General features: G+C 49.9%; 1 protein-coding gene across 1 annotated transcript; it reads left to right on the top strand.

Annotated features, from left to right (window-relative positions):
* The first annotated feature begins 1899 nt into the window (after positions 1-1899).
* MPV17 (mitochondrial inner membrane protein MPV17) lies at positions 1900-23550 on the top strand. Its single transcript, XM_066594357.1, has 8 exons — positions 1900-2038; positions 5926-6003; positions 14579-14694; positions 19080-19172; positions 19460-19555; positions 22277-22309; positions 22405-22457; positions 23051-23550. Exons 2-8 carry the CDS (start codon positions 5931-5933, stop codon positions 23118-23120), a joined length of 534 nt encoding a protein of 177 aa, XP_066450454.1. The 5' UTR covers positions 1900-2038; positions 5926-5930; the 3' UTR covers positions 23121-23550.
* The last annotated feature ends 1302 nt before the right edge of the window (positions 23551-24852 follow it).

Genomic DNA, 24852 nt, shown 5'->3' with positions numbered 1-24852 from the left:
TGTGAAAATGTCACCCCACAGAATGTCCACCTCACACACTCTGCTCATAACACACAGGTCAGATAGATTCCTCTCAGTCTATAGGCAGATAGGAAAGGGATTTATCTCAGACTGTATGTGATAATGTCACCTCACAGAATGTGCACCTCACACATGATTCTCATAACACACAGATCAGATAAATTCCTCTCAGCGTTTAGGCAGATAGGAGAGAGATAATGTCACCCCACAGAATGGCGGTCCTGAAGGTGGGACGGATGCGTCCGCGCAGGAAGCACCGCCCAATCATTTCATCGGATTCCTTTACCTGCGCTTTTTTGGCGTGCAGAACCCCCGACACGAAAAGCCACGCTGCGGCTGCGACTCTGCATTTCCTGCGCAGGGAAGGCGGCCGCAAGCTCCTTACACCAAGTAGCCCTTTCAGAGTCTGAGAGCAGCGGCGTCACAAAACCGTAGACGGACGAGCAAATGTACAAGGATGTGAGGGAGACGCGCATGCACAGCAGGCCGGAGGGGTCATGTGATGTCACCATCCAGCGGTCTGCGTGGATATATCCATGTCTGTGCCATGTCATAAGTGTGTGTATATATATATCCATGTCTGTGGCATGTCATAAGTGTGTGTATATATATATCCATGTCTGTGCCATGTCATAAATGTGTGTATGTATATATATATATATATATATATATATATATATATATATATATATATCCATGTCTGTGACATGTCATAAGTGTGTGTATATATATATCCATGTCTGTGCCATGTCATAAGTGTGTGTATATATATATATATATATATATATATATCCATGTCTGTGCCATGTCATAAGTGTGTGTATATATATATCCATGTCTGTGCCATGTCATAAGTGTGTGTATATATATATCCATGTCTGTGCCATGTCATAAGTGTGTGTATATATATATATATATATCCATGTCTGTGCCATGTCATAAGTGTGTGTATATATATATCCATGTCTGTGCCATGTCATAAGTGTGTGTATATATATATATATATATCCATGTCTGTGCCATGTCATAAGTGTGTGTATATATATATATCCATGTCTGTGCCATGTCATAAGTGTGTGTATATATATATATATCCATGTCTGTGCCATGTCATAAGTGTGTGTATATATATATATATATCCATGTCTGTGCCATGTCATAAGTGTGTGTATATATATATCCATGTCTGTGCCATGTCATAAGTGTGTGTGTATATATATATATATATCCATGTCTGTGCCATGTCATAAGTGTGTGTATATATATATCCATGTCTGTGCCATGTCATAAGTGTGTGTATATATATATATATCCATGTCTGTGCCATGTCATAAGTGTGTGTATATATATATCCATGTCTGTGCCATGTCATAAGTGTGTGTATATATATATCCATGTCTGTGCCATGTCATAAGTGTGTGTATATATATATATATCCATGTCTGTGCCATGTCATAAGTGTGTGTACATATATATATCCATGTCTGTGCCATGTCATAAGTGTGTGTGTATATATATATATCCATGTCTGTGCCATGTCATAAGTGTGTGTATATATATATATCCATGTCTGTGCCATGTCATAAGTGTGTGTATATATATATATATATCCATGTCTGTGCCATGTCATAAGTGTGTGTATATATATATATATCCATGTCTGTGCCATGTCATAAGTGTGTATATATATATATATCCATGTCTGTGCCATGTCATAAGTGTGTGTATATATATATATATCCATGTCTGTGCCATGTCATAAGTGTGTGTATATATATATATATATCCATGTCTGTGCCATGTCATAAGTGTGTGTATATATATATCCATGTCTGTGCCATGTCATAAGTGTGTGTGTATATATATAACACGGCAGGGGAGAGACCCTCAGCACTGCTCTACTGCACAGGTTCCGCCTTCTATCACATCACATGACTTCAGGCTAAGACTACAGCTCCCATAATGCTCTGCTCCTCGTGATGTCACTTCCTGTCAGGAGGCTCCATAGTGTCACATTGTAAGTAATTACCAGCCTTCATAATTACGATAACGAGGGACCTATATATATATATATACACACATACAGTACAGCACCGGGAGCAGGTTGCATGTTACACGTATGTACGGCGCTGGGAGCAGGTTGTATGTTACACAGGTGTACGGCGCTGGGAGGCGGTCATGCGTTATACAGGTGTACGGCGCCGGGAGCAGGTTGTATGTTACACAGGTGTACGGCGCTGGGAGCAGGTTGTATGTTACACGGGTGTACGGAGCTGGGAGGGGGTCATATGTTATACAGGTGTACGGCGCTGGGAGCAGGTTGTATGTTACACAGGTGTACGGCGCTGGGAGGCGGTCATGCGTTATACAGGTATACGGCGCTGGGAGCAGGTTGTATGTTACACGGGTGTACGGCGCTGGGAGGGGGTCATATGTTATACAGGTATACGGCGCTGGGAGCAGGTTGTATGTTACACGGGTGTACGGCGCTGGGAGGCAGTCATGCGTTATACAGGTATACGGCGCCGGGAGCAAGTTGTATGTTACACGTATGTACGGCGCTGGGAGCAGGTTGTATGTTACACAGGTGTACGGCGCTGGGAGGCGGTCATGCGTTATACAGGTGTACGGCGCCGGGAGCAGGTTGTATGTTACACGGGTGTACGGCGCTGGGAGGCAGTCATGCGTTATACAGGTATACGGCGCCGGGAGCAGGTTGTATGTTACACAGGTGTACGGCGCTGGGAGGGGGTCATGCATTATACAGGTATACGGTGCCGGGAGCAGGTTGTATGTTACACGGGTGTACGGAGCTGGGAGGGGGTCATATGTTATACAGGTGTACGGCGCTGGGAGCAGGTTGTATGTTACACGGGTGTACGGCGCTGGGAGGCAGTCATGCGTTATACAGGTATACGGCGCCGGGAGCAGGTTGTATGTTACACGTATGTACGGCGCTGGGAGCAGGTTGTATGTTACACAGGTGTACGGCGCTGGGAGGCGGTCATGCGTTATACAGGTGTACGGCGCCGGGAGCAGGTTGTATGTTACACGGGTGTACGGCGCTGGGAGGCAGTCATGCGTTATACAGGTATACGGCGCCGGGAGCAGGTTGTATGTTACACAGGTGTACGGCGCTGGGAGGGGGTCATATGTTATACAGGTATACGGCGCTGGGAGGCGGTCATGCGTTATACGGGTATATGGCGCTGGGAGCAGGTTGTATGTTACATGGGTGTACGGCGCTGGGAGGGGGTCATATGTTATACAGGTATGCGGCGCCGCTCTTCGGGGAGGTGGTGCGTTATACAGGTGTACGGCGCCGGGAGCAGGTTGTATGTTACACGGGTGTACGGCGCTGGGAGGGGGTCATGCGTTATACAGGCATACGGCGCCGGGAGCAGGTTGTATGTTACACGGGTGTACGGCGCTGGGAGGGGGTCATATGTTATACAGGTATACGGCGCCGCTCTTCAGGGAGGTGGTGCGTTATACAGGTGTACGGCGCCGGGAGCAGGTTGTATGTTACACGGGTGTACGGCGCTGGGAGGCGGTCATGCGTTATACAGGTATACGGCGCCGGGAGCAGGTTGTATGTTACACGGGTGTACGGCGCTTGGAGGGGGTCATATGTTATACAGGTATACGGCGCCGCTCTTCGGGGAGGTGGTGCGTTTTACAGGTATACAGCGCCGGGAGCAGCTTGTATGTTACACGGGTGTACGGCGGCGGGAGCAGGTTGTATGTTACACGGGTGTACGGTGCTGGGAGGCGGTCATGCGTTATACAGGTATACGGTGGCGGGAGCAGGTTGTATGTTACACGGGTGTACGGCGGCGGGAGCAGGTTGTATGTTACACGGGTGTACGGCGCTGGGAGGCGGTCATGCGTTATACAGGTATACGGCGCCGGGAGCAGGTTGTATGCTACTCGGGTGTACGGCGCTGGGAGGCGGTCATGCGTTATACAGGTATACGGCGTTATACAGGTATACGGCGCTATACAGGTATACGGCGCCAGGGGCAGGTTGTATGTTACACGGGTGTACGGCACTGGGAGGGGGTCATGCGTTATACAGGTATACGGCGCCGGGAGCAGGTTGTATGTTACATGGATGTACGGGACTGGGAGGGGGTCATGCGTTATACAGGTATACGGCATCGGGAGCAGGTGCTATGTTACACGGCTGTACGGCGCTGAGAGGGGGTCATGCGTTATACAGGTATACGGCGCCGGGAGCAGGTTGTATGTTACACGTATTTACGGCGCTAGGAGGTGGTCATGCGTTATACAGGTGTTTGGCACCGGGAGCAGGTTGTATGTTACATGGGTGTACAGCGCTGGGAGGGGGTCATGCGTTATACAGGTATACGGCGCCGGGAGCAGGTTGTATGTTACACAGGTGTACAGCGCTGGGAGGGGGTAATGCCTTATACTGGTATACGCCGCCGCTCTTCGGGGAGGTGGTGCGTTATACAGGTGTACAGCGCCGGGAGCAGGTTGTATGTTACACGGGTGTACGGCGCTGGGAGGGGGTCATGCGTTATACTCGTATACGGCACCTGGAGCAGGTTGTATGTTACACATATGTACGGCACTGGGAAGGGGTCATGCGGTATACAGGTATACGGCGCCGGTTGTATGTTACACAGGTGTACGGCGCTGAGAGGGGGTCATGCGTTATACAGGTGTACGGCGCCGGGAGCAGGTTGTATGTTACACGTATGTACGGCGCTGGGAGCAGGGTGTGACACGGGTGTACGGCGCCGGCAGCAGGTTGTATGTGACACGGGTGTACAGCGCTGGGAGGGGGTTATGCGTTATACAGGTATACGGCGTCGGGAGCTGGTTGTATGTTACACGGGTGTACTGCGCTGAGAGGGGGTCATGCGTTATACAGGTATACGGCGCCCGGAGCAGGTTGTATGTTACACGTGTGTACGGCGCTGGGAGGGGGTCGTGCGTTATACAGGTATACGGTGCCGGCAGCTGGTTGTATGTTACACGGGTGTACGGTGCCGGGAGCAGGTTGTATGTTACACGGGTGTACTGCGCTGAGAGGGGGTCATGCGTTATACAGGTATACGGCGTCGGGAGCAGGTTGTATGTTACACGTGTGTACGGCGCTGGGAGGGGGTCGTGCGTTATACAGGTATACGGCGCCGGCAGCTGGTTGTATGTTACACGGGTGTACGGCGCCGGGAGCAGGTTGTATGTTACACGGGTGTACTGCGCTGAGAGGGGGTCTTGCGTTATACAGGTATACGGCGCCCGGAGCAGGTTGTATGTTACACGTGTGTACGGCGCTGGGAGGGGGTCGTGCGTTATACAGGTATACGGTGCCGGCAGCTGGTTGTATGTTACACGGGTGTACGGCGCCGGGAGCAGGTTGTATGTTACAGGGGTGTACTGCGCTGAGAGGGGGTCATGCGTTATACAGGTATACGGCGTCGGGAGCAGGTTGTATGTTACACGTGTGTACGGCGCTGGGAGAGGGTCGTGCGTTATACAGGTATACGGCGCCGGCAGCTGGTTGTATGTTACACGGGTGTACTGCGCTGAGAGGGGGTCGTGCGTTATACAGGTATACGGCGCCGGCAGCTGGTTGTATGTTACACGGGTGTACTGCGTTGGGAGGGGGTCATACGTTATACAGGTATACGGCGCCGATCTTCGGGGAGGTGGTGTGTTATACAGGTGTACGGCGCCGGGAGCAGGTTGTATGTTACACGGGTGTACGGCACTGAGAGGGGGTCATATGTTATACAGGTATACGGCGCCGCTCTTCGGGGAGGTGGTGCGTTATGTGTGTTCGTTATGCCAAGTGCGGTTTGGGCCATTATATTGTATATAATGCGGCGGTGACGTCATGTGACCTCTGTCTTCTAGCTCCCTGTCGCTCAGGCATTATGGCCGCCCTGTGGCGCGGTTACCAGCGGCTTCTCTTCCGCCATCCGTGGAAGGTGCAGATCATCACTGCCGGTAAGTTCCATCCACACTGGCTGATAACAGGAAGGAATAGCTTGCTCTGCCCTGCAGAGGATCTGGGTGGCAGCATGCTCCCTGATCACCACTAGATGTCAGCAGAGGACGCCATGTGCCACATGGTATACGGGGGGGGGGGGGGGGGGGGGAGAGTTCAGGGGGCTTCTGCCTGTGTGATATCGGGGGTCTCATCATCTTGTCAGACGGGAGCTCCGGGGCAAACCCAAGAAGTACGCAGGGGGTAGGAGGGACAGGCTTTCCCAGGCGTCTTCCATGGCAGATGCCCTGCCCGGCCACTAGAGGGGGCTCACTGCACAGGGGGGGACAGATCTCTCTCTCTCCCCTCTGCCGCCCCCCCCCCCCCCCCCCCCACACACATTTGCTCGGACCAGTATGTGATGGGAATGTTAGCTCATGCACATGGGCAGGAACATGCGTGTCACCGCTACATGGGAAACCATTGGGAACACCGACATGGAGGACTTGGGGATTGTAGCTTAACTGCAGCAACCAGTGTCAGGCAGCTGCTGCCAAGGCAAATAGGATCATGAGGGCATCAAAGAGCTCTGGGAGCACATGGCAAGAACATGGTTCTTCCTCTCTACAAGTCACTGGTCAGACCACACGTGGGATAATGTGGACAACTTCAGGCACCGGTAGTCAAGGAGGACATAGCAGAGCTTGAGCGGGCACTAAGGTGGCAACTAAAGTAATAAATGGAATGTGCGGACTACAAGACCCAGAGAGGGTGTAAGAACTGGGGTTATTTAATTTAGAAAAGACGTCTCCAAAGTCATTACAGAGATCTCTGCCATCATCTATTATACCCAGGACTGTAACAAGGGGGCGCTCTAATAACTATGTATAGATATATCAGGGGTCAGTACAGAGATCTCTCCCATCATCTATTATACCCAGGGCTGTAGTAAGGGGGCGCTCTAATAACTATGTATAGATATATCAGGGGTCAGTACAGAGATCTCTCCATCATCTATTATACCCAGGAGTGTAACAAGGGGGCGCTCTAATAACTATGTATAGATATATCAGAGGTCAGTACAGAGATCTCTCCCATCATCTATTATACCCAGGACTGTAACACGGGGTCACTCTAATAACTATGTATAGATATATCAGGGGTCAGTACAGAGATCTCTCCCATCATCTATTATACCCGGGACTGTAACAAGGGGCCGCTCTAATAACTATGTATAGATATATCAGGGTCAGTACAGAGATCTCTCTCATCATCTATTATACCCAGGACTGTAACAAGGGGGCGCTCTAATACCTATGTATAATATATCAGGGGTCAGTACAGAGATCTCTCCCATTATCTATTATACCCGGGACTGTAACAAGGGGCCGCTCTAATAACTATGTATAGATATATCAGGGGTCAGTACAGAGATCTCTCCCATCATCTATTATACCCGGGACTGTAACAAGGGGCCGCTCTAATAACTATGTATAGATATATCAGGGTCAGTACAGAGATCTCTCTCATCATCTATTATACCCAGGACTGTAACAAGGGGGCGCTCTAATACCTATGTATAATATATCAGGGGTCAGTACAGAGATCTCTCCCATTATCTATTATACCTAGGACTGTAACAAGAGGGCGCTCTAATAACTATGTATAGATATATCAGGGGTCAGTACAGAGATCTCTCCCATCATCTATTATACCCAGGACTGTAACAAGGGGGCGCTCTAATAACTATGTATAGATATATCAGGGGTCAGTACAGAGATCTCTCCCATCATCTATTATACCCAGGACTGTAACAAGGGGGCGCTCTAATAACTATGTATAGATATATCAGGGGTCAGTACAGAGATCTCTCCATCATCTATTATACCCAGGAGTGTAACAAGGGGGCGCTCTAATAACTATGTATAGATATATCAGAGGTCAGTACAGAGATCTCTCCCATCATCTATTATACCCGGGACTGTAACAAGGGGCCGCTCTAATAACTATGTATAGATATATCAGGGTCAGTACAGAGATCTCTCTCATCATCTATTATACCCATGACTGTAACAAGGAGGCGCTCTAATAACTATGTATAAATATATCAGGGGTCAGTACAGAGATCTCTCCCATCTTCTATTATACCCAGGACTGTAACAAGGAGGCGCTCTAATAACTATGTATAAATATATCAGGGGTCAGTACAGAGATCTCTCCCATCATCTATTATACACAGGACTATAACAAGGGGGCGCTCTAATAACTATGTATAATATATCAGGAGTCAGTACAGAGATCTCTCCCATCATCTATCACCCCATAGGACTGTAATAAGGGGGTGCTCTAATAACTATGTATAGATATATCAGGGGTCAGTACAGAGATCTCTCCCTTCATCTATTATACCCAGGACTGTAACAAGGGGGCGCTCTAATAACTATGTATAAATATATCATGGGTCAGTACAGAGATCTCTCCCATCATCTATTATACCCAGGACTGTGACAAGGGGGCGCTCTAATAACTATGTATATATATCAGGGGTCAGTACAGAGCTCTCTCCCATCATCTATTATACCCAGGACTGTAACAAGGGGGCGCTCTAATAACTATGTATAATATATCAGGGGTCGGTACAGAGATCTCTCCCATCATCTATTATACCCAGGACTGTAACAAGGGGGCGCTCTAATAACTATGTATAGATATATCAGGGGTCAGTACAGAGATCTCTTCCATCATCTATTATACCCAGGACTGTAACAAGGGGGCGCTCTAATAACTATGTATAAATATATCAGGGGTCAGTACAGAGATCTCTCCCATCATCTATTATACCCAGGAATGTAACAAGGAGGCGCTCTAATAACTATGTATAAATATATCAGGGGTCAGTACAGAGATCTCTCCCATCATCTATTATACCCAGGACTGTAACAAGAGGGCGCTCTAATAACTATGTATAGATGTATCAGGGGTTCATACAGAGATCTCTCCTATCATCTATCATACCCAGGACTGTAACAAGGGGGCGCTCTAATAACTATCACTGATCTAATAATCACCGACTGGGTTGATCAGGGAGATGCGGTGGATATAGTATATCCTGACCTTAGTAAAGCATTTGACAAAGTATCTCATACCATACTAATTGATGAAATGACCAAATCTGGGATTGACAAGGCAACTGTTAGGTGGATTCACAACTGGCTGAGTGATCGTACTCAAAGAGGGGTCATAAATGGCTGCACATCCAAGTGGAAGAATGTATCAAGTGGGGACCACAAGGCTCTGTCCTGGGCCCAGTGTTGGCCAACATTGTTATAAATGATCTGGAGAAAAAACTGTAGTCCTGCGCTCCTTGTCTATGAAGAACCAATTGAAGGTATCTCAGAAGTCAACCTCAGATTAAAATCAAGCGGTTTATTATTACAATAAGTCGTCCCAAACCTCATGTGATATCAGTAGACACTGATCGTAATCTGAGGTTGACTTCTGAGATACCTTCAATTGGTTCTTCATAGGCAAGTAGCGCAGGACTAGAGTTTTTTCTCCTTACTTTTCTACTGTATTATCCGACCTCTTATGAGGAACAGATTATTGTTGTGACCTGCGTCTCTCCAGCGATCTGGATCATGATGAATTGTGGACAAAGCAATTTCTAAAAGCCTATCAGGACCTTGGGTGCGGACATGATCACCTTAGGGTGACATGTCAAGCACCAGGTGAGTTATTCTATTGTACTACACTGCTTCCTGCTTAGAGGTGCCAGGCGCTCTCCTTGATGTTTACCTTTCTATAAATGATCTGGAGGAGAGAATTGTGGGCAACTGATCAAATCTGCTGATGACACAAAGCTAGGAGGGATAGCGAACACCAGGGAAGAGAGAGAGAGAGGATTCAGAAAGATCTAGAAAAGCTTGTATAGTGAGCGGTGACTAACAGAATGGGATTTACCAAGGAGAAATGCAAAGTCCTACATCTGGGCAAGAAAAATGAAGAAAGCCCATACAGAATGGGAGGAATTGGGCTAAACGGCACATGTGAAAAAGACTTGGGTATACTAATAGATCATAGACTGAACATGAGTCAACAATGTGATGCAGCAGCCAAAAAGGCAAACACAATTCTGGGATGTATTAAGAGAAGCATAGAGTCTAGATCACGTGAGGTCATTATCCCCTCTACTCTTCCTTAGTCGGACCTCATCTGGAATACTGGGTCCAGTTCTGGGCACCCCACTTTATAAAAGACATAGACAAACTGGAGCAAGTTCAGAGAGGAGTTACCAAGATAGTGAGCAGTCTGCAAATCATGTCCTATGAGGAACGGTTAAAGGATCTGGGAATGTTTAGCAGAAGAGAAGGCTGAGAGGAGACTTAATAGCCGTCTACAAATATCTGAAGGGCCGTCACAGTGCAGAGGGATTAGCCCTATTCTCATCTGTACAAGGAAAGACTAGAAGCAATGGGATGAAACTGAAAGGGAGGAGACACAGATTAGATATTAGACAGTGAGGGGGATCAATGAGTGGAACAGGTTGCCACAGGAGGTGGGGAGTTCTCCTTCAATGGAAGTGTTCAAACAGAGGCTGGACAGACATCTGTCTGGGATGATTTAGTGATCCTGCACTGAGCAGGGGGTTGGACCCGATGACCCCGGAGGACCCTTCTAACTCTACCATTTTAGGATTCTATGATACGGGAGGGCATGGAGGCTCTAGTACCCTGTTGGGTTACGTCTATCTTGGATTGAAAACCTGATACGAGCATGCTTGGAGTCTCTAACTTAGGTATAAAATGTGATACATGGAGACATACAGGTTCTGTATGGTGTGTTGTGACATTTTGCTCAACCTATGCTGTGATGGAGCCTCTAGATTGTGCAAACTTGTAGACTGTCAAATTTGGCATCCCAGATGGTCTCATACATGTTATATTGGTGATAAATCTGGTGACCGGGCAGCCATGGAAGTGTGACAGTGTTGTGGGGGCTCCTGTGACCCCCTTGTGTGCGGCTGAGCATTATCCTGCTGCCTCTTGGAAGCCACCATGAGAGGAACACGTGGCTGCAGGATGTCTTGAACATATCGCTGAGCTGTCATTGTCCCTGGTACCACAAGCACCCCCTGTCTCTGGTGGGCAAACAATGAAACCGTTGGAGCTGCTTGTTGGACGATCAGATGCTCCTCTCTGCTGGTGGTCTGTAGGGGGTCCTGAGCCCGGTCACCTTGTGTGCCCCCATCCACTGGTCCCAACACCTGCTAACAGTCTGGTTAGACGCTCCTCTCCACTGGTGGTCTGTAGGGGGCCTGAGCCCGGTCACCTTGTGTGCTCTTACATCCACTGGTCCCAACACCCCCTAACAGTCTGGTCAGAGCGGCCGTTGAGGGACAATTCATTGCAACGACCATCTGAGTTCTCACACCCCAATAATGCGCCCCTCTCAGACTCTGGTAACAGGATGAAATCTCTTCTCTGCGTCGCAGCGGCGTCTAGTGGTCAACAAGCTCAACACAAGCGGAAGGAGAGGTCACTACACACAAGAAGCCTCTGAGAGCCTTTTATAGGCCAAGGGGGGAACCACTTCTAGGACCTCCGGTGACAAGACCGTCCATCTAATCACCACAACTCATCATATCTGCCTGAGATGGAACCGCAGGACGGGGTCTGCAGCAACACAACGGTTTCTTCTGAGGGCCGGAGGGTTTTTGACACAGCGGGTATAACAGAAGCAAACGGATCCTTGTCAAACAGACAATAAATTTGTGCCTAATGACGGGGGAAGGTTCCGTTTGTTGGTTTCATCTCAGGACAAGTGTTTATGACGGAACTTAGTGTAGTAACAAACACTCCGGGAACGCTCCTGTAGTCGGGCAGCAGACTTGCGGATGGTCTGCATTGGCTCTTGTCTTGGATGGGAGGCCATTAAGACGGACATTGCAGTAGTCTAGATGGGAGATGATGAGGGCATGTACTTAAAGTTTTGCTGGTACAGGGTTGAGGAAAAACCGTATCGTAGAGATGTTTGAGATGGAGGTGGTGGGGGCTTGTATGTGCGGTTTGAAGTAGACTGAGTTAATAAACACTAAGACTACAAGAACTGGTGAGAGTATTTAGCCATTGATTGGTCCTCACTACCCTAAGGCCGCCTGCACACGGGCGAAAATCCCGCCGCGGGATTTCCGCCACTGAAAGCCTGCATAGGAGTGCATTACAATACGCACTCCTATGCAGGTGGTATGTCCTATTCGAGCCTCGCACAGAAACGTCACTCACCCGGCCGCCGGCTCTGGTCTGCGCGTATGCCGGCTGCTCGGCAGCCAGCACATGAAAGAGCCGGTGCCACCAGGCGCGGGTGTGTACGCGCTCCTCCCTGCAGGCGCTGGGGTCGGGTCCCGCAACGTGAATTCTCACCGCCGGATCCGACTCGCCCGTCTGCAGGCGGCCTAAATGTCCTAATTCCGATGTCCTTCCTCGTCATGGTTTCTTGTATTGCGTCCCTCCATATTACCCAAACACGCAACTTTGCAATCCGCAGAAGAAAATGAGGGATGACTTTGTAGTGGCCCAGACATAGTGGGGCCCCTCCATAATGTTCTGTGTCTGTCGTATCAAGGTGTGTGTATTGGATGTTTGTAGGCATGGATAGGTTAATGTCTGGTTATGTCAGGAAATGTATCGTTTTGTCCTATGTGCAGTGTAAAAGAAGGGTCACATGTCTATGTGAGGGGAATTGATTGAGAGAGAGTTAGAAGGAGAGCACCAGGAGACATGGAAGAGTTACTTAACATACTACATAACATAGTTCGTAAGGCTGAATGAAGACAATGTCCATCTAGTCCAGCCTGTTTAGCCTCCTGTTTTGTTGATCCAGAGGAAGGTGAATAATCCCAGTTTTGGTGCCTCTCTGGGTATTCCAGTCCCCTCATTCCATGTATTAGTTTAGTCGCCCTTCTTTGAACCCCCTCCAGTACTGTAACATCTTTCCTGAGCCCCGGTGACCAGAACTGTGCGCAGTATTCCATGTGAGGCCTGACTGGTGCCTAATATAGTGGGAGGATAATGTTCTCGTCCCTCGTCCCTATACCTCTTTTATTTGCCTTTGCAGCAGCTGACTGGCATTGGTTACTCCAGCTAAGTCTACAATCCACTAGTAACATAGTACATAGTAACATAGTATGTAAGGCTGAATGAAGACAATGTCCATCTAGTCCAGCCTGTCTATCCTCCTGTGTTGATCCAGAGGAAGGCAGAACCCCCAGGTCTTTTTCCATATCACTTTTCCCTAGCAGTCCCACATTTAGTGTATATTGGTAACATCCGTTTTTGCTACCCATGTGCAGAACCTTACATTTATCCACATTGGACTTCATTTGCCATTTTTCTGCCCAAGCCCCCAGCTTGTCCAGGTCCGTTTGTAGCCACACATTGTCCTCTGTTGCGTTAATTATATTGTATAATTTTGTGTCATCAGCAAATATTGATATTTTGCTGTGCAGCCCCTCTATCAGGTCGTTGATAAATATGTTGAACAGAATGGGGCCTAATACTGAACCCTGTGGCCCCCGCTAGCGACTGTGGTCCAATCAGAGTACGAACCATTTATTACCACCCTCTGCTTTCTATCTCTGAGCCAGTTCTTTACCCAGATACACACGTTTCCACCCAATCTGAGCTCCTCATTTAATATATCAGCCTATTATGCTGCATGGTGTCAAATGCTTTAGAGAAGTCCAGATATACGAGATCAATAGATTCTCCCAGGTCCAGCCTAGAGCTTACTTCATGGTAGAAACTGATCAGATTTGTCTGACATGAGCGACCCTTCATGAATCCATGCTGGTGAGGAGTTATTCCCTTGTTCTCCTTGAGGTACTCATCGATGGCGTCTCTCAGAATCCCCTCGAAAATTTTTACCGTTACTGAAGTGACACTTACCGGCCTGTAGTTACCAGGCACACTTTTGGACCCCTTTTTGTAAATTGGAACCATGTTGGCAATGCGCCAATCCAGTGGTACAACCCCGGTCTTGATAGTGTCTAGAAATATTAGGTATAGCGCTATCAAGACCGGTGTTGTACCATTGGATTGGCGCATTGCCAACGTGGAGAGCCCTGCAAAGAGACTGCCTATGGCCTCCATTCGGACACCCAGACATGATGGAAAGGCATGGGTGTACAGCATCTGTACCGCATTCATCCAGAGGAATGCAAAACTGCTACTAAGCAAGAGGAATGTGAGTGTATGACAGGAGAGAGACAGTTTGCCAGGAGGGAAACATTCAGAAAATACCCTATGTGTGCACTGCTTATTACATCTGGGAGATCGGCTGCAGAGGACAGAATGGTGGCGTCACGAGGGACAATTGGACTACAGGTGACCTCCGGTTACTATCCCAGTGATCTTCCCCAGCGCACTGTGGTCGGGTCCCGAGCTATCCCCAGGGTAGGAAACCCCCGGGTTGACCCCCGTGACAAGGCCTTTCTCTACACCGCCGTCTCCTCGGCTGTGGGCCCACTCCTCGGACACTGCAACTACTCATCATCTCATGTAGACCCCACTCTCCTTTAACATGTGTTTCCTCTCACAGGGTCCCTGGTTGGGCTTGGCGATGTGATCTCTCAGCAGCTGGTGGAGAGGAGAGGAGTCCGTGGTCACAGTGTAGAGAGGACAATGAAGATGATGGCAGTTGGATTCTGCTTTGTGGTAGCAATCAGACCCAGCTTCGCAACCCCTGTCCCCCCCCCCCCCCCTCCCTTCCCCTCTCCCCATCCCCCTAACCGATCTCATTAACTGTTCATGCCATGACTAATCAGTTCTGTGAAACATCTGGAGAATGCACCGGTGCTGGTACAGAGGTGTGGTGTAGAGATGGAGAACACGTTGGTGTTGGTACAGAGGTGTGGTGTAGGGATGGAGGAGGACGCGTTGGTGTTGGTACAGAGGTGCGGTGTAGAGATGGAGGACGAGTTGGTGTTGGTACAGAGGTGTGGTGTAGGGATGGAGGAGGACGCGTTGGTGCTGGTACAGAGGTGCGGTGTAGAGATGGAGGAGGACGCGTTGGTGCTGGTACAGAGGTGCGGTGTAGAGATGGAGGAGGACGCGTTGGTGCTGGTACAGAGGTGCAGTGTAGAGATGGAGGAGGACGCATTGGTGTTGGTAAAGAGGGGCGGTGTAGAGATGGAGGAGGACGCGTTGGTGTTGGTACAGAGGTGCGGTGTAGAGATGGAGGAGGACGCGTCTGTTGGTACAGAGGTGCGGTGTAGGGATGGAGGAGGACGCGTTGGTGTTGGTACAGAGATGCGGTGTAGAGATGGAGGAGGGCACGTTGGTGCTGGTACAGAGGTGCAGTGTAGGGATGGAGGAGGACGCGTTGGTGTTGGTACAGAGGTGCGGTGTAGAGATGGAGGATGCGTTGGTGTTGGTACAGAGGTGCGGTGTAGAGATGGAGGAGGACGTGTCTGTTGGTACAGAGGTGCGGTGTAGGGATGGAGGAGGACGCGTTGGTGTTGGTACAGAGGTGCGGTGTAGAGATGGAGGAGGACGCGTTGGTGTTGGTACAGAGGTGCGGTGTAGGGATGGAGGAGGACATGTCTGTTGGTACAGAGATGCGGTGTAGAGATAGAGGAGGGCACGTTGGTGCTGGTACAGAGGTGCAGTGTAGGGATGGAGGAGGACGCGTTGGTGTTGGTACAGAGGTGTGGTGTAGAGATGGAGGACGCGTTGGTGTTGGTACAGAGGTGCGGTGTAGAGATGGAGGATGCGTTGGTGTTGGTACAGAGGTGCGGTGTAGAGATGGAGGAGGACGTGTCTGTTGGTACAGAGGTGCGGTGTAGGGATGGAGGAGGACGCGTTGGTGTTGGTACAGAGGTGCGGTGTAGGGATGGAGGAGGACATGTTGGTGTTGGTACAGAGGTGCGGTGTAGAGATGGAGGAGGACGCGTTGGTGCTGGTACAGAGGGGCGGTGTAGAGATGGAGGAGGACGCGTTGGTGCTGGTACAGAGGGGCGGTGTAGAGATGGAGGAGGACGTGTCTGTTGGTACAGAGGTGCGGTGTAGAGATGGAGGAGGACGCGTTGGTGTTGGTACAGAGGTGCGGTGTAGAGATGGAGGAGGACGCGTTGGTGTTGGTACAGAGGGGCGGTGTAGAGATGGAGGAGGACGCGTTGGTGCTGGTACAGAGGGGCGGTGTAGAGATGGAGGAGGACGCGTTGGTGCTGGTACAGAGGGGCGGTGTAGAGATGGAGGAGGACGTGTCTGTTGGTACAGAGGTGCGGTGTAGGGATGGAGGAGGACGCGTTGGTGTTGGTACAGAGGTGCGGTGTAGAGATGGAGGAGGACGTGTTGGTGTTGGTACAGAGGTGCGGTGTAGAGATGGAGAACGTGTTGGTACAGAGGTGTGGTGTAGAGAGGGAGGAGGACGTGTCTGTTGGTACAGAGGTGCGGTGTAGGGATGGAGGAGGACGCGTTGGTGTTGGTACAGAGGTGCGGTGTAGGGATGGAGGAGGACGCGTTGGTGTTGGTACGGAGGGGCGGTGTGGAGATGGAGGAGGACGCGTTGGTACGGAGGGGCGGTGTAGAGATGGAAGAGGATACGTCGGTGCTGGTACAGAGGTGCGGTGTAGAAAATGAGGATTACACAGAGGTCTTGGTACAGAGGTGCGGTGTAGATTTGGAGGAGGACGCGTCTGTTGGTACAGAGGTGCGGTGTAGAAAATGAAACAGGTGTTGGTGTAGAGATGGAGGAGAATGCGTCTGTACAGAGGTGCGCTGTAGAGATGGAGGAGGATGTGTCAGTGTTGGTACAGAGGTGCGGTGTAGGGATGGAGGAGGACGAGTTGGTACAGAGGAGCGGTGTAGAGATGGAGGAGGATGTGTTTGTTGGTACAGAGGTGCGGTGTAGAGATGGAGGAGGACGTGTCTGTTGGTACAGAGGTGCGGTGTGGAGGTCGAGGACGTGTTGAAGTTGCTACAGAGGTGCGGTGTAGAGATGGAGGAGGAAGCGTTGGTGTTGCTACAGAGGTGCGGTGTAGAGATGGAGGAGAACGTATCTGTTGGTACAGAGGTGCTGTGTAGAGATGGAGGAGGACGCATCTCTTGGTAGAGGTGTGGTGTAGAGTTGGAGGAGGACGCGTTGGTGCTGGTACAGAGGTGTGGTGTAGAGCTGGAGGAGGACGCGTTGGTGTAGGTACAGAGGTCCAGTGTAGAGATGGAGGAGGACGCGTTGGTGTTGCTACAGAGGTGTGGTGTAGAGATGGAGGAGAACGTATCTGTTGGTACAGAGGTGCGGTGTAGAGATGGAGGAGGACGCGTTGGTGTTGGTACAGAGGTGCGGTGTAGAGATGGAGGAGGACGCGTTGGTGTTGGTACAGAGGTGCGGTGTAGAGATGGAGGAGGACGCGTTGGTACAGAGGTGCGGTGTAGAGATGGAGGACGCGTTGGTGTTGGTACAGAGGTGCGGTGTAGAGATGGAGGAGGACGCGTTGGTGTTGGTACAGAGGTGCGGTGTAGAGATGGAGGAGGACGCGTTGGTGTTGTTACAGAGGGGCGGTGTAGAGATGGAGGAGGACGCGTTGGTGTTACAGAGGGGCGGTGTAGAGATGGAGGAGGGTGCGTTGGTGTTGGTATAGAGATGCAGTATAGAGTTGTAGGAGTACGCGTTGGTGTTGGTACAGAGGTACGGTGTAGAGATGGAGAACGTGTTGGTACAGAGGTACGGTGTAGAGATGGAGAACGTGTTGGTACAGAGGTACGGTGTAGAGATGGAGAACGTGTTGGTACAGAGGTGCGGTGTAGAGATGGAGGAGGATGTGTTGGTACAGAGGTGCGGTGTAGAGATGGAGGAGGATGCGTTGGTGTAGGTACAGAGGTGCAGTATAGAGTTGGAGGAGGACGTGTTGGTACAGAGGTGCGGTGTAGAGTTGGAGGAGGATGTGTTGGTACAGAGGTGCGGTGTAGAGATGGAGGAGGATGCGTTGGTGTAGGTACAGAGGTGCAGTATAGAGTTGGAGGAGGACGTGTTGGTACAGAGGTGCGGTGTAGAGATGGAGAACGTGTTGGTACAGAGGTGTGTAGAGTTGGAGGAGGATGTGTTGGTACAGAGGTGCGGTGTAGAGATGGAGTAGGACGCATCTGTTGGTACAGAGGTGCGGTGTAGAGCTGGAGGAGGACGCGTTGGTGTAGGTACAGAGGTCCAGTGTAGAGATGGAGGAGGGCGCGTTGGTGCTGGTACAGAGGTGCGGTGTAGAGATGGAGGAGGACGCGTTGGTGTAGGTACAGAGGTGCGGTGTAGAGATGGAGGAGGACGCGTTGGTGTAGGTACAGAGGTGCAGTATAGAGTTGGAGGAGGACGCGTTGGTGTTGGTACAGAGGTGCGGTGTAGAGATGGAGAACGTGTTGGTACAGAGGTGTGTAGAGTTGGAGGAGGATGTGTTGGTACATAGGTGCGGTGTAGAGATGGAGGAGGAGGCGTCGGTGCTGGTACAGAGGTGCAGTGTAGAGATGGAGGAGGACGTGTTAATGTTGGTACAGAGATGCAGTATAGAGTTGGAGGAGGACGCGTTGGTACAGAGATACGGTGTAGAGATGGAGAACGTGTTGGTACAGAGGTGTGGTGTAGAGTTGGAGGAGGATGTGTTGGTACAGAGGTGCGGTGTAGAGATGGAGAACGTGTTGGTACAGAGGTGTGTAGAGTTGGAGGAGGATGTGTTGGTACATAGGTGCGGTGTAGAGATGGAGGAGGACGTGTTAATGTTGGTACAGAGATGCAGTATAGAGTTGGAGGAGGACGCGTTGGTGTTGGTACAGAGGTACGGTGTAGAGATGGAGAACGTGTTGGTACAGAGGTGTGGTGTAGAGTTGGAGGAGGATGTGTTGGTACAGAGGTACGGTGTAGAGATGGAGTAGGACGCATCTGTTGGTACAGAGGTGTGGTGTAGAGTTGGAGGAGGATGTGTCGGTGTTGGTACAGAGGTGCGGTCCAGAGATGTTTTCATGGATTGAGGTTAACAACTTGTGCGTTTCGTAGTGTGAGATGTTGGGAACAAGTGTTCTTCCTTTTGTATATGACTGCGTTTTATCTTCTCGCGCAGGGTCCAGTTGTCGGAGGATGGTACAAGGTACTTGATGGCCTCGTTTCTGGCAGCAGTAAATCTGTAGCCGTAAAGAAGATGCTGCTGGACCAGGTAAGAATGGCTAATGTTATTTCCTTCCTCACCACCACTGGAGCCTCCAGCACAAGAGACTGGCGACCATTAGTGTGGGAGTCACATGATACTTGGTGGGAGGGAAATGACAGTAAGTGGTTATGGGATATTGGTGGCCACTCTTCTGTATTATAGGATGTTGGCGGGGGTGGTGATGCTCCATTCTGGTTTACAGCATGTTGGGGGGCCACATGTTTGGCCCCACTCTTCCAGTCTATGGGATGTGGAGGTTTTGTGTACTCAGTGCTGTATGTCTTCTCTTACAGGGCGGCTTTGCTCCTTGCTTTCTCGGGGGCTTCCTCACCATTGTTGGCTCACTGAATGGACTGTCTAAGGAGGAGATATGGGACAAGCTGAAGCGGGTAAACCCATGGCCTAGCAAGGGTTACTCTGTTCCCTGGGGGTCTTCATGTGTTTTACCGTTCTCTAGGTCTCATCTGGAAGGCATAATCTGTGTAAATAAAGTCTGATGAGAACGTCTTGATGATGACGACAAGAGGTCGGGGTGAGCGGAAGATATTAGTTCTTCAAACATCCAGACATGGTATCTGGGGGGACGCAAGGGTGGCGCTGAATTACCCGCAGACGCTGATATAAGTGGCAGACTAGACCCTTATTATAAACCTAACCCTGTGACAGGGCGTTGAGAAGACCCCACTCTGTGCTTCATCTTCTAATTACTAGATTGACCCGATGTTCGCTGCGTGAACATAAAATGGTTGTACATGTGATGTCATATTTGTGTCTCCTTTGGGGTGACCCGACGCCTCTCCATCCATTATAGAAGAGGGAACGGCGTCTAAGAATGTGCGTTACATAGTGGAGGAAGGTTTATATCCAGCAGTGACCGATGAGGGGACAGATATAGCTAAAGGGGACACCGCATCCTTCTTCCAGATATAGGGAGCACCCCCCCCCTTCCCCCGTCTCCTTCCTCCAGATATAGAGAGCACCCCTGCCCCATGTCCTTCATCCAGACATGGGGAGCGCCACTTCCAGGACTCCTTGTTCTTCCCAACACTGAAGATGGATCTTAGTGACATTGGCTAGATGTTGGGGGCTGTTGTCCAGCTGCAGAATACATTTGGAGCCAATCAGATGCCTCCTGTATGGGATTATATGATGGATAAGTATCTGCCTGTGTTTCTCAGCATTGAGGACAGCATTAGTCCGGACCAAATCCCCAACCCCATGTGCTGAAATGCAGCTCCAAACTTGTAAGGAACCTCCACCATGCTTCACTGCTGCCTGCAGACACTCATTATTGTACCGCTCTCCGCCATGCTTCACTGCTGCCTGCAGACACTCATTATTGTACCGCTCTCCGCCATGCTTCACTGCTGCCTGCAGACACTCATTATTGTACCGCTCTCCGCCATGCTTCACTGCTGCCTGCAGACACTCACTATTGTACCGCGCTCCGCCATGCTTCACTGCTGCCTGCAGACACTCATTATTGTACCGCTCTCCGCCATGCTTCACTGCTTCCTGCAGACACTCATTATTGTACCGCTCTCCGCCATGCTTCACTGCTTCCTGCAGACACTCATTATTGTACCGCTCTCCGCCATGCTTCACTGCTTCCTGCAGACACTCATTATTGTACCGCTCTCCGCCATGCTTCACTGCTTCCTGCAGACGCTCACTATTGTACTACGCTCCACCATGCTTCACTGCTGCCTGCAGACACTCACTATTGTACCGCGCTCCGCCATGCTTCACTGCTGCCTGCAGACACTCATTATTGTACCGCTCTCCGCCATGCTTCACTGCTGCCTGCAGACACTCACTATTGTACCGCTCTCCCTCGTGCTTCACTGCTTCCTGCAGACACTCATTATTGTACCGCTCTCCGCCATGCTTCACTGCTTCCTGCAGACGCTCACTATTGTACTACGCTCCACCATGCTTCACTGCTGCCTGCAGACACTCACTATTGTACCGCGCTCCGCCATGCTTCACTGCTGCCTGCAGACACTCATTATTGTACCGCTCTCCGCCATGCTTCACTGCTGCCTGCAGACACTCACTATTGTACCGCTCCACCATGCTTCACTGCTGCCTGCAGACACTCATTATTGTACCGCGCTCCACCATGCTTCACTGCTGCCTGCAGACACTCATTATTGTACCGCTCTCCGCCATGCTTCACTGCTGCCTGCAGACACTCACTATTGTACCACGCTCCACCATGCTTCACTGCTGCCTGCAGACACTCACTATTGTACTGCTCTCCACCATGCTTCACTGCTTCCTGCAGACACTCATTATTGTACCGCTCTCCCTCGTGCTTCACTGCTGCCTGCAGACACCCATTATTGTACTGCTCTCCACCATGCTTCACTGCTACCTGCAGACACTCATTATTGTACCGCTATCCCCCATGCTTCACTACAACCTGCAGACACTCATCATCATACCGCTCTCCAGCCCTTCACTAAACAAACTACTTTCTGTTACAGCCATATAGCTCATATTGTGCCTCCTCCGTGGCACCTGCTGCCATTTTTCTGCCCTCCAGTTCCTTAGTTCTCATGCATGGTTGAGTCACTTGGGCCTGTTTCTGTGTCAGCTTTTTGACTGCAATTCTCCCATGAAGACGACCTCTGGCACTTCTGAAGCTTCCGATCTTGAAGAAAATCAAACCTGATGTGTCTTTCATCCGCTGGACTAAGTTGCCCCGGCCGCCCACTGTGTCTACTGACTTCACCGGTGCCCGTTTCTTTGTACTTCTTCAAAAGAGCTTGAACAGCACATCTTAAATCTCAGTCTGCTGTGAAATCTTTGCCTGGGAGATACCTTGCTGATGTATAACCACCTTGTGTCTTGTTGCTGTGCTCAGTCTTGCCATGGTGTATGACCTGTGACATAACACTGTCTTCCACAACCTCACCTTTATAGCAGTTTGACTGTTTCTCACCCAGTTTTAAGCCTCCTACACAGCTGTTTCTTTTTCAGTTAATGATTTGTTTTTCAGTCTACGTAAAAGTCTATGAAAATAATGATCATTATCAGCTGGCAGCTTTTAACCCTTGCACAGTCTCATTACCCGCCGGCTCTGATTCGCTTTCCTTTCGTTACAGGATTATAAAGACGCTTTGATCACCAATTATTATGTAAGTCTATATTCATTACCATTGAAATTTGGGATCCCTGAAGATGTGGCCCCTGTTTCCTACTGTTTCTTCTATAATCTAATCTTTCCCTGCAGATATGGCCGGCGGTGCAGATAGCAAATTTTTACTTCATCCCATTGCATCACCGGTGAGTGCGCGGATCTCTGCTCGGAGGTGATGTGAATGGACTCCTGGTCTGCAACACTCAGGTGCCCCTGAGAACATCCCCCGGAGGACCTCGTGCCACCAACCTGTACTGTGCACACAGGTCTCAGCAGCCTGGGCTCCATTCTGAGGGTATAGTACAGCAGCACAGCATATTTTGGGAGGTGGCTGTACCGGAATCTATGGTAGGGGTAGGATCTAGAAGCATAGTGTGCAATTCTCTTTCCAAGGTGGAGTTATATAGAAAGCATTGATGATCATGCCAAGGAAGAACCTGGTGTATGACTAGTGGAGGGTAATGTCTGCAAACAGCGCCCCCACTGGCCATTAATAAGTGCAAGGTATTCAGCCAAACGATTAGATATATTGTTATAATATTTCACCATGGCTCCCATAATGGGTACATAGGCAGTAATCTTCGACCCAGTAACTATTCCCACAGGGGCTTGCTGCGGTATTTGTAGAAGTATAACTCTCTGCATCCACTGCAGGCGATTGATGTGGGAGCCGATACGTAGTCTCCAATGGTGTCCACTATTTGTTACCCACAGTCCATATTTTCTCTCTTCTGTCCAGACTGGCGGTGGTGCAAGTTGTGGCCATCATCTGGAACTGTTACCTGTCCTGGAAGGCGAACCAGGCCTGACTGTAGACGTCTATCTCCAGGGACAGCCTCATCCATACAATGAAGAATTCCCTCTACCTCCAGAATGGGATCTGCTGAAGCTCCCATGTAGACGTCCAGCCTTCCAGATGTGATGAACCTGGACAGAAGCATCTGACAATGCGACATATGAAGGGCATTGCCCGAGGGATCAGTTAATTACCCTACTCCATATTACTGATAGTGTTGCTCCTGGGATCAGGATCCCTCTCTGGTTCCGTCCCCTCTCATAACACATTTCTTGTGCCTCAGGGGTTGATCTGGTACCATGACTTTTCCAGTGCTCTGTCCCGGTGTGATGCATGGACTCCTACGCTGGAGTCCAACACCTGATCCTGTTTGCTAGGATCTCTCTCAGGAAAGGGCCAGGCCTTTTGTTGTATTTACTATGCAATAAAGTGATGCACAAAAACTTGTGGGACTTGGGGATGGGGAGGACAATGGTCAGAGGAAGAGGGGGCAGCTGCTCACCGGGGTTCAGAACACAACCTACTCTGTACTGTTAATAAGTGGCCAGAAAATTCAGGATGAGCTCCATATTGTCTGTTAATATGGTACCAGGGGTCAGAAGGAAGCTGAGAGGGGAAGGAAGGGGGCGGGGGGGTTAACGGAGGCGCAGAAGATTATAGGATGAGGCCAGGTGCATAAATAGGTAAAGATGAGAGCGGCTGGAGGAGCTTGGAGGAGTAAGTTGTGTGGACGCCATTCCCTGAGGATGCGGTTGGTGGACAGTTTGGAGGTGGTCACGTACAGTAAGTGGTAAGGAGGTTGTAGATGGAAATCGGATAAGGAAGGGTGTGAAGGTGCATGTTTTTAGGTGGAGAATTGGCTTGAAGGGTGTGTAGCATCTAGGAAAACATTTGGATAGAGACCAGAAAGTTAGGAAGAAGTAGTTGAGGAGTTTGGGAGACGATACCAAGTGGAGAAGTCAACAGCAATGATGAAAGATCTTGAGGAGAGACTTGAAAGAATTTTATAAGTCACAGGTTGAGAAGGAGTCAAGTTCTTGTGAAAAGATGGCCATTATGGAAGTTAGGGTGAAAGGCAGGAGAAGGAAGCGTGGCAGTATAGGTTGGGGCAGAGATTAAGAGTAAAGGTGATGATGTGGGGTCTATCTCGAGACAATATGGGTCATGGAAGCCTGGCCAAGAGGTCATATGCTTGGAGCCAAATGAGGAGATTGGGAAGGTTGAGTGGTGGTCAAGAGAAGGAAGCTTAGCAGCAGAGGTTGAGAGCAAATATTACGCTGTGAAAGCCATCTGGAGACAGCATGCATCATGTAGACCTGGTGAAGTGGTCCTCTGCTAGGAGCCAAGTTGTCAGATCTGAAAAGTTGGAACGGGGTTAGCATAAGGTTGCATCGGGGTTGGGGTAGAGGTGAAGAGGAAGGGTGATGTTGTGTAGTCCAACTGGAGCCGGTGTGGTTTAGGCTGCCTTCACATGTGTATGGCACCACGAAGCTATGAAGGAAAGAAATCAGTATGTTCTATCTTGCTGGTGAGAGCCAAGTGGGGAGGTCGGGAAAGTTAGGCGGGGAGGCCAGGGGCAAGAAGCTTTTCAGTAGAGGTTAGGGCAGAGGTTGAAAGGAAGGTAACATTGTAGAACCCATCTAGAAATAGAATGGGTTATGATGTCAGCTGATGGGAGTCAAGTGGGGAAATTAGGAAAGTTTGAGATCAAGGGGGAAAGGCTGGAGGTTTTTTGCACATTTAAT

The sequence above is a fragment of the Eleutherodactylus coqui genome, chromosome 1 (assembly GCF_035609145.1).
Source record: "Eleutherodactylus coqui strain aEleCoq1 chromosome 1, aEleCoq1.hap1, whole genome shotgun sequence".
NCBI lineage: Eukaryota > Metazoa > Chordata > Amphibia > Anura > Eleutherodactylidae > Eleutherodactylus > Eleutherodactylus coqui.
Note: the sequence above shows the minus strand (reverse complement) of the source record. Positions and strands in the feature narration are given on the sequence as shown.

Bases quoted from the DNA above. Each gene is read 5' to 3' on its own strand.
- MPV17 (XM_066594357.1), top strand. From the start codon at position 5,931: ATGGCCGCCCTGTGGCGCGGTTACCAGCGGCTTCTCTTCCGCCATCCG. The intron at 6,004-14,578 runs GTAAGTTCCATC...TTCCTCTCACAG, and splicing joins GGTGCAGATCATCACTGCCG to GGTCCCTGGTTGGGCTTGGC. The intron at 22,458-23,050 runs GTGAGTGCGCGG...TCTTCTGTCCAG, and splicing joins TTCATCCCATTGCATCACCG to ACTGGCGGTGGTGCAAGTTG.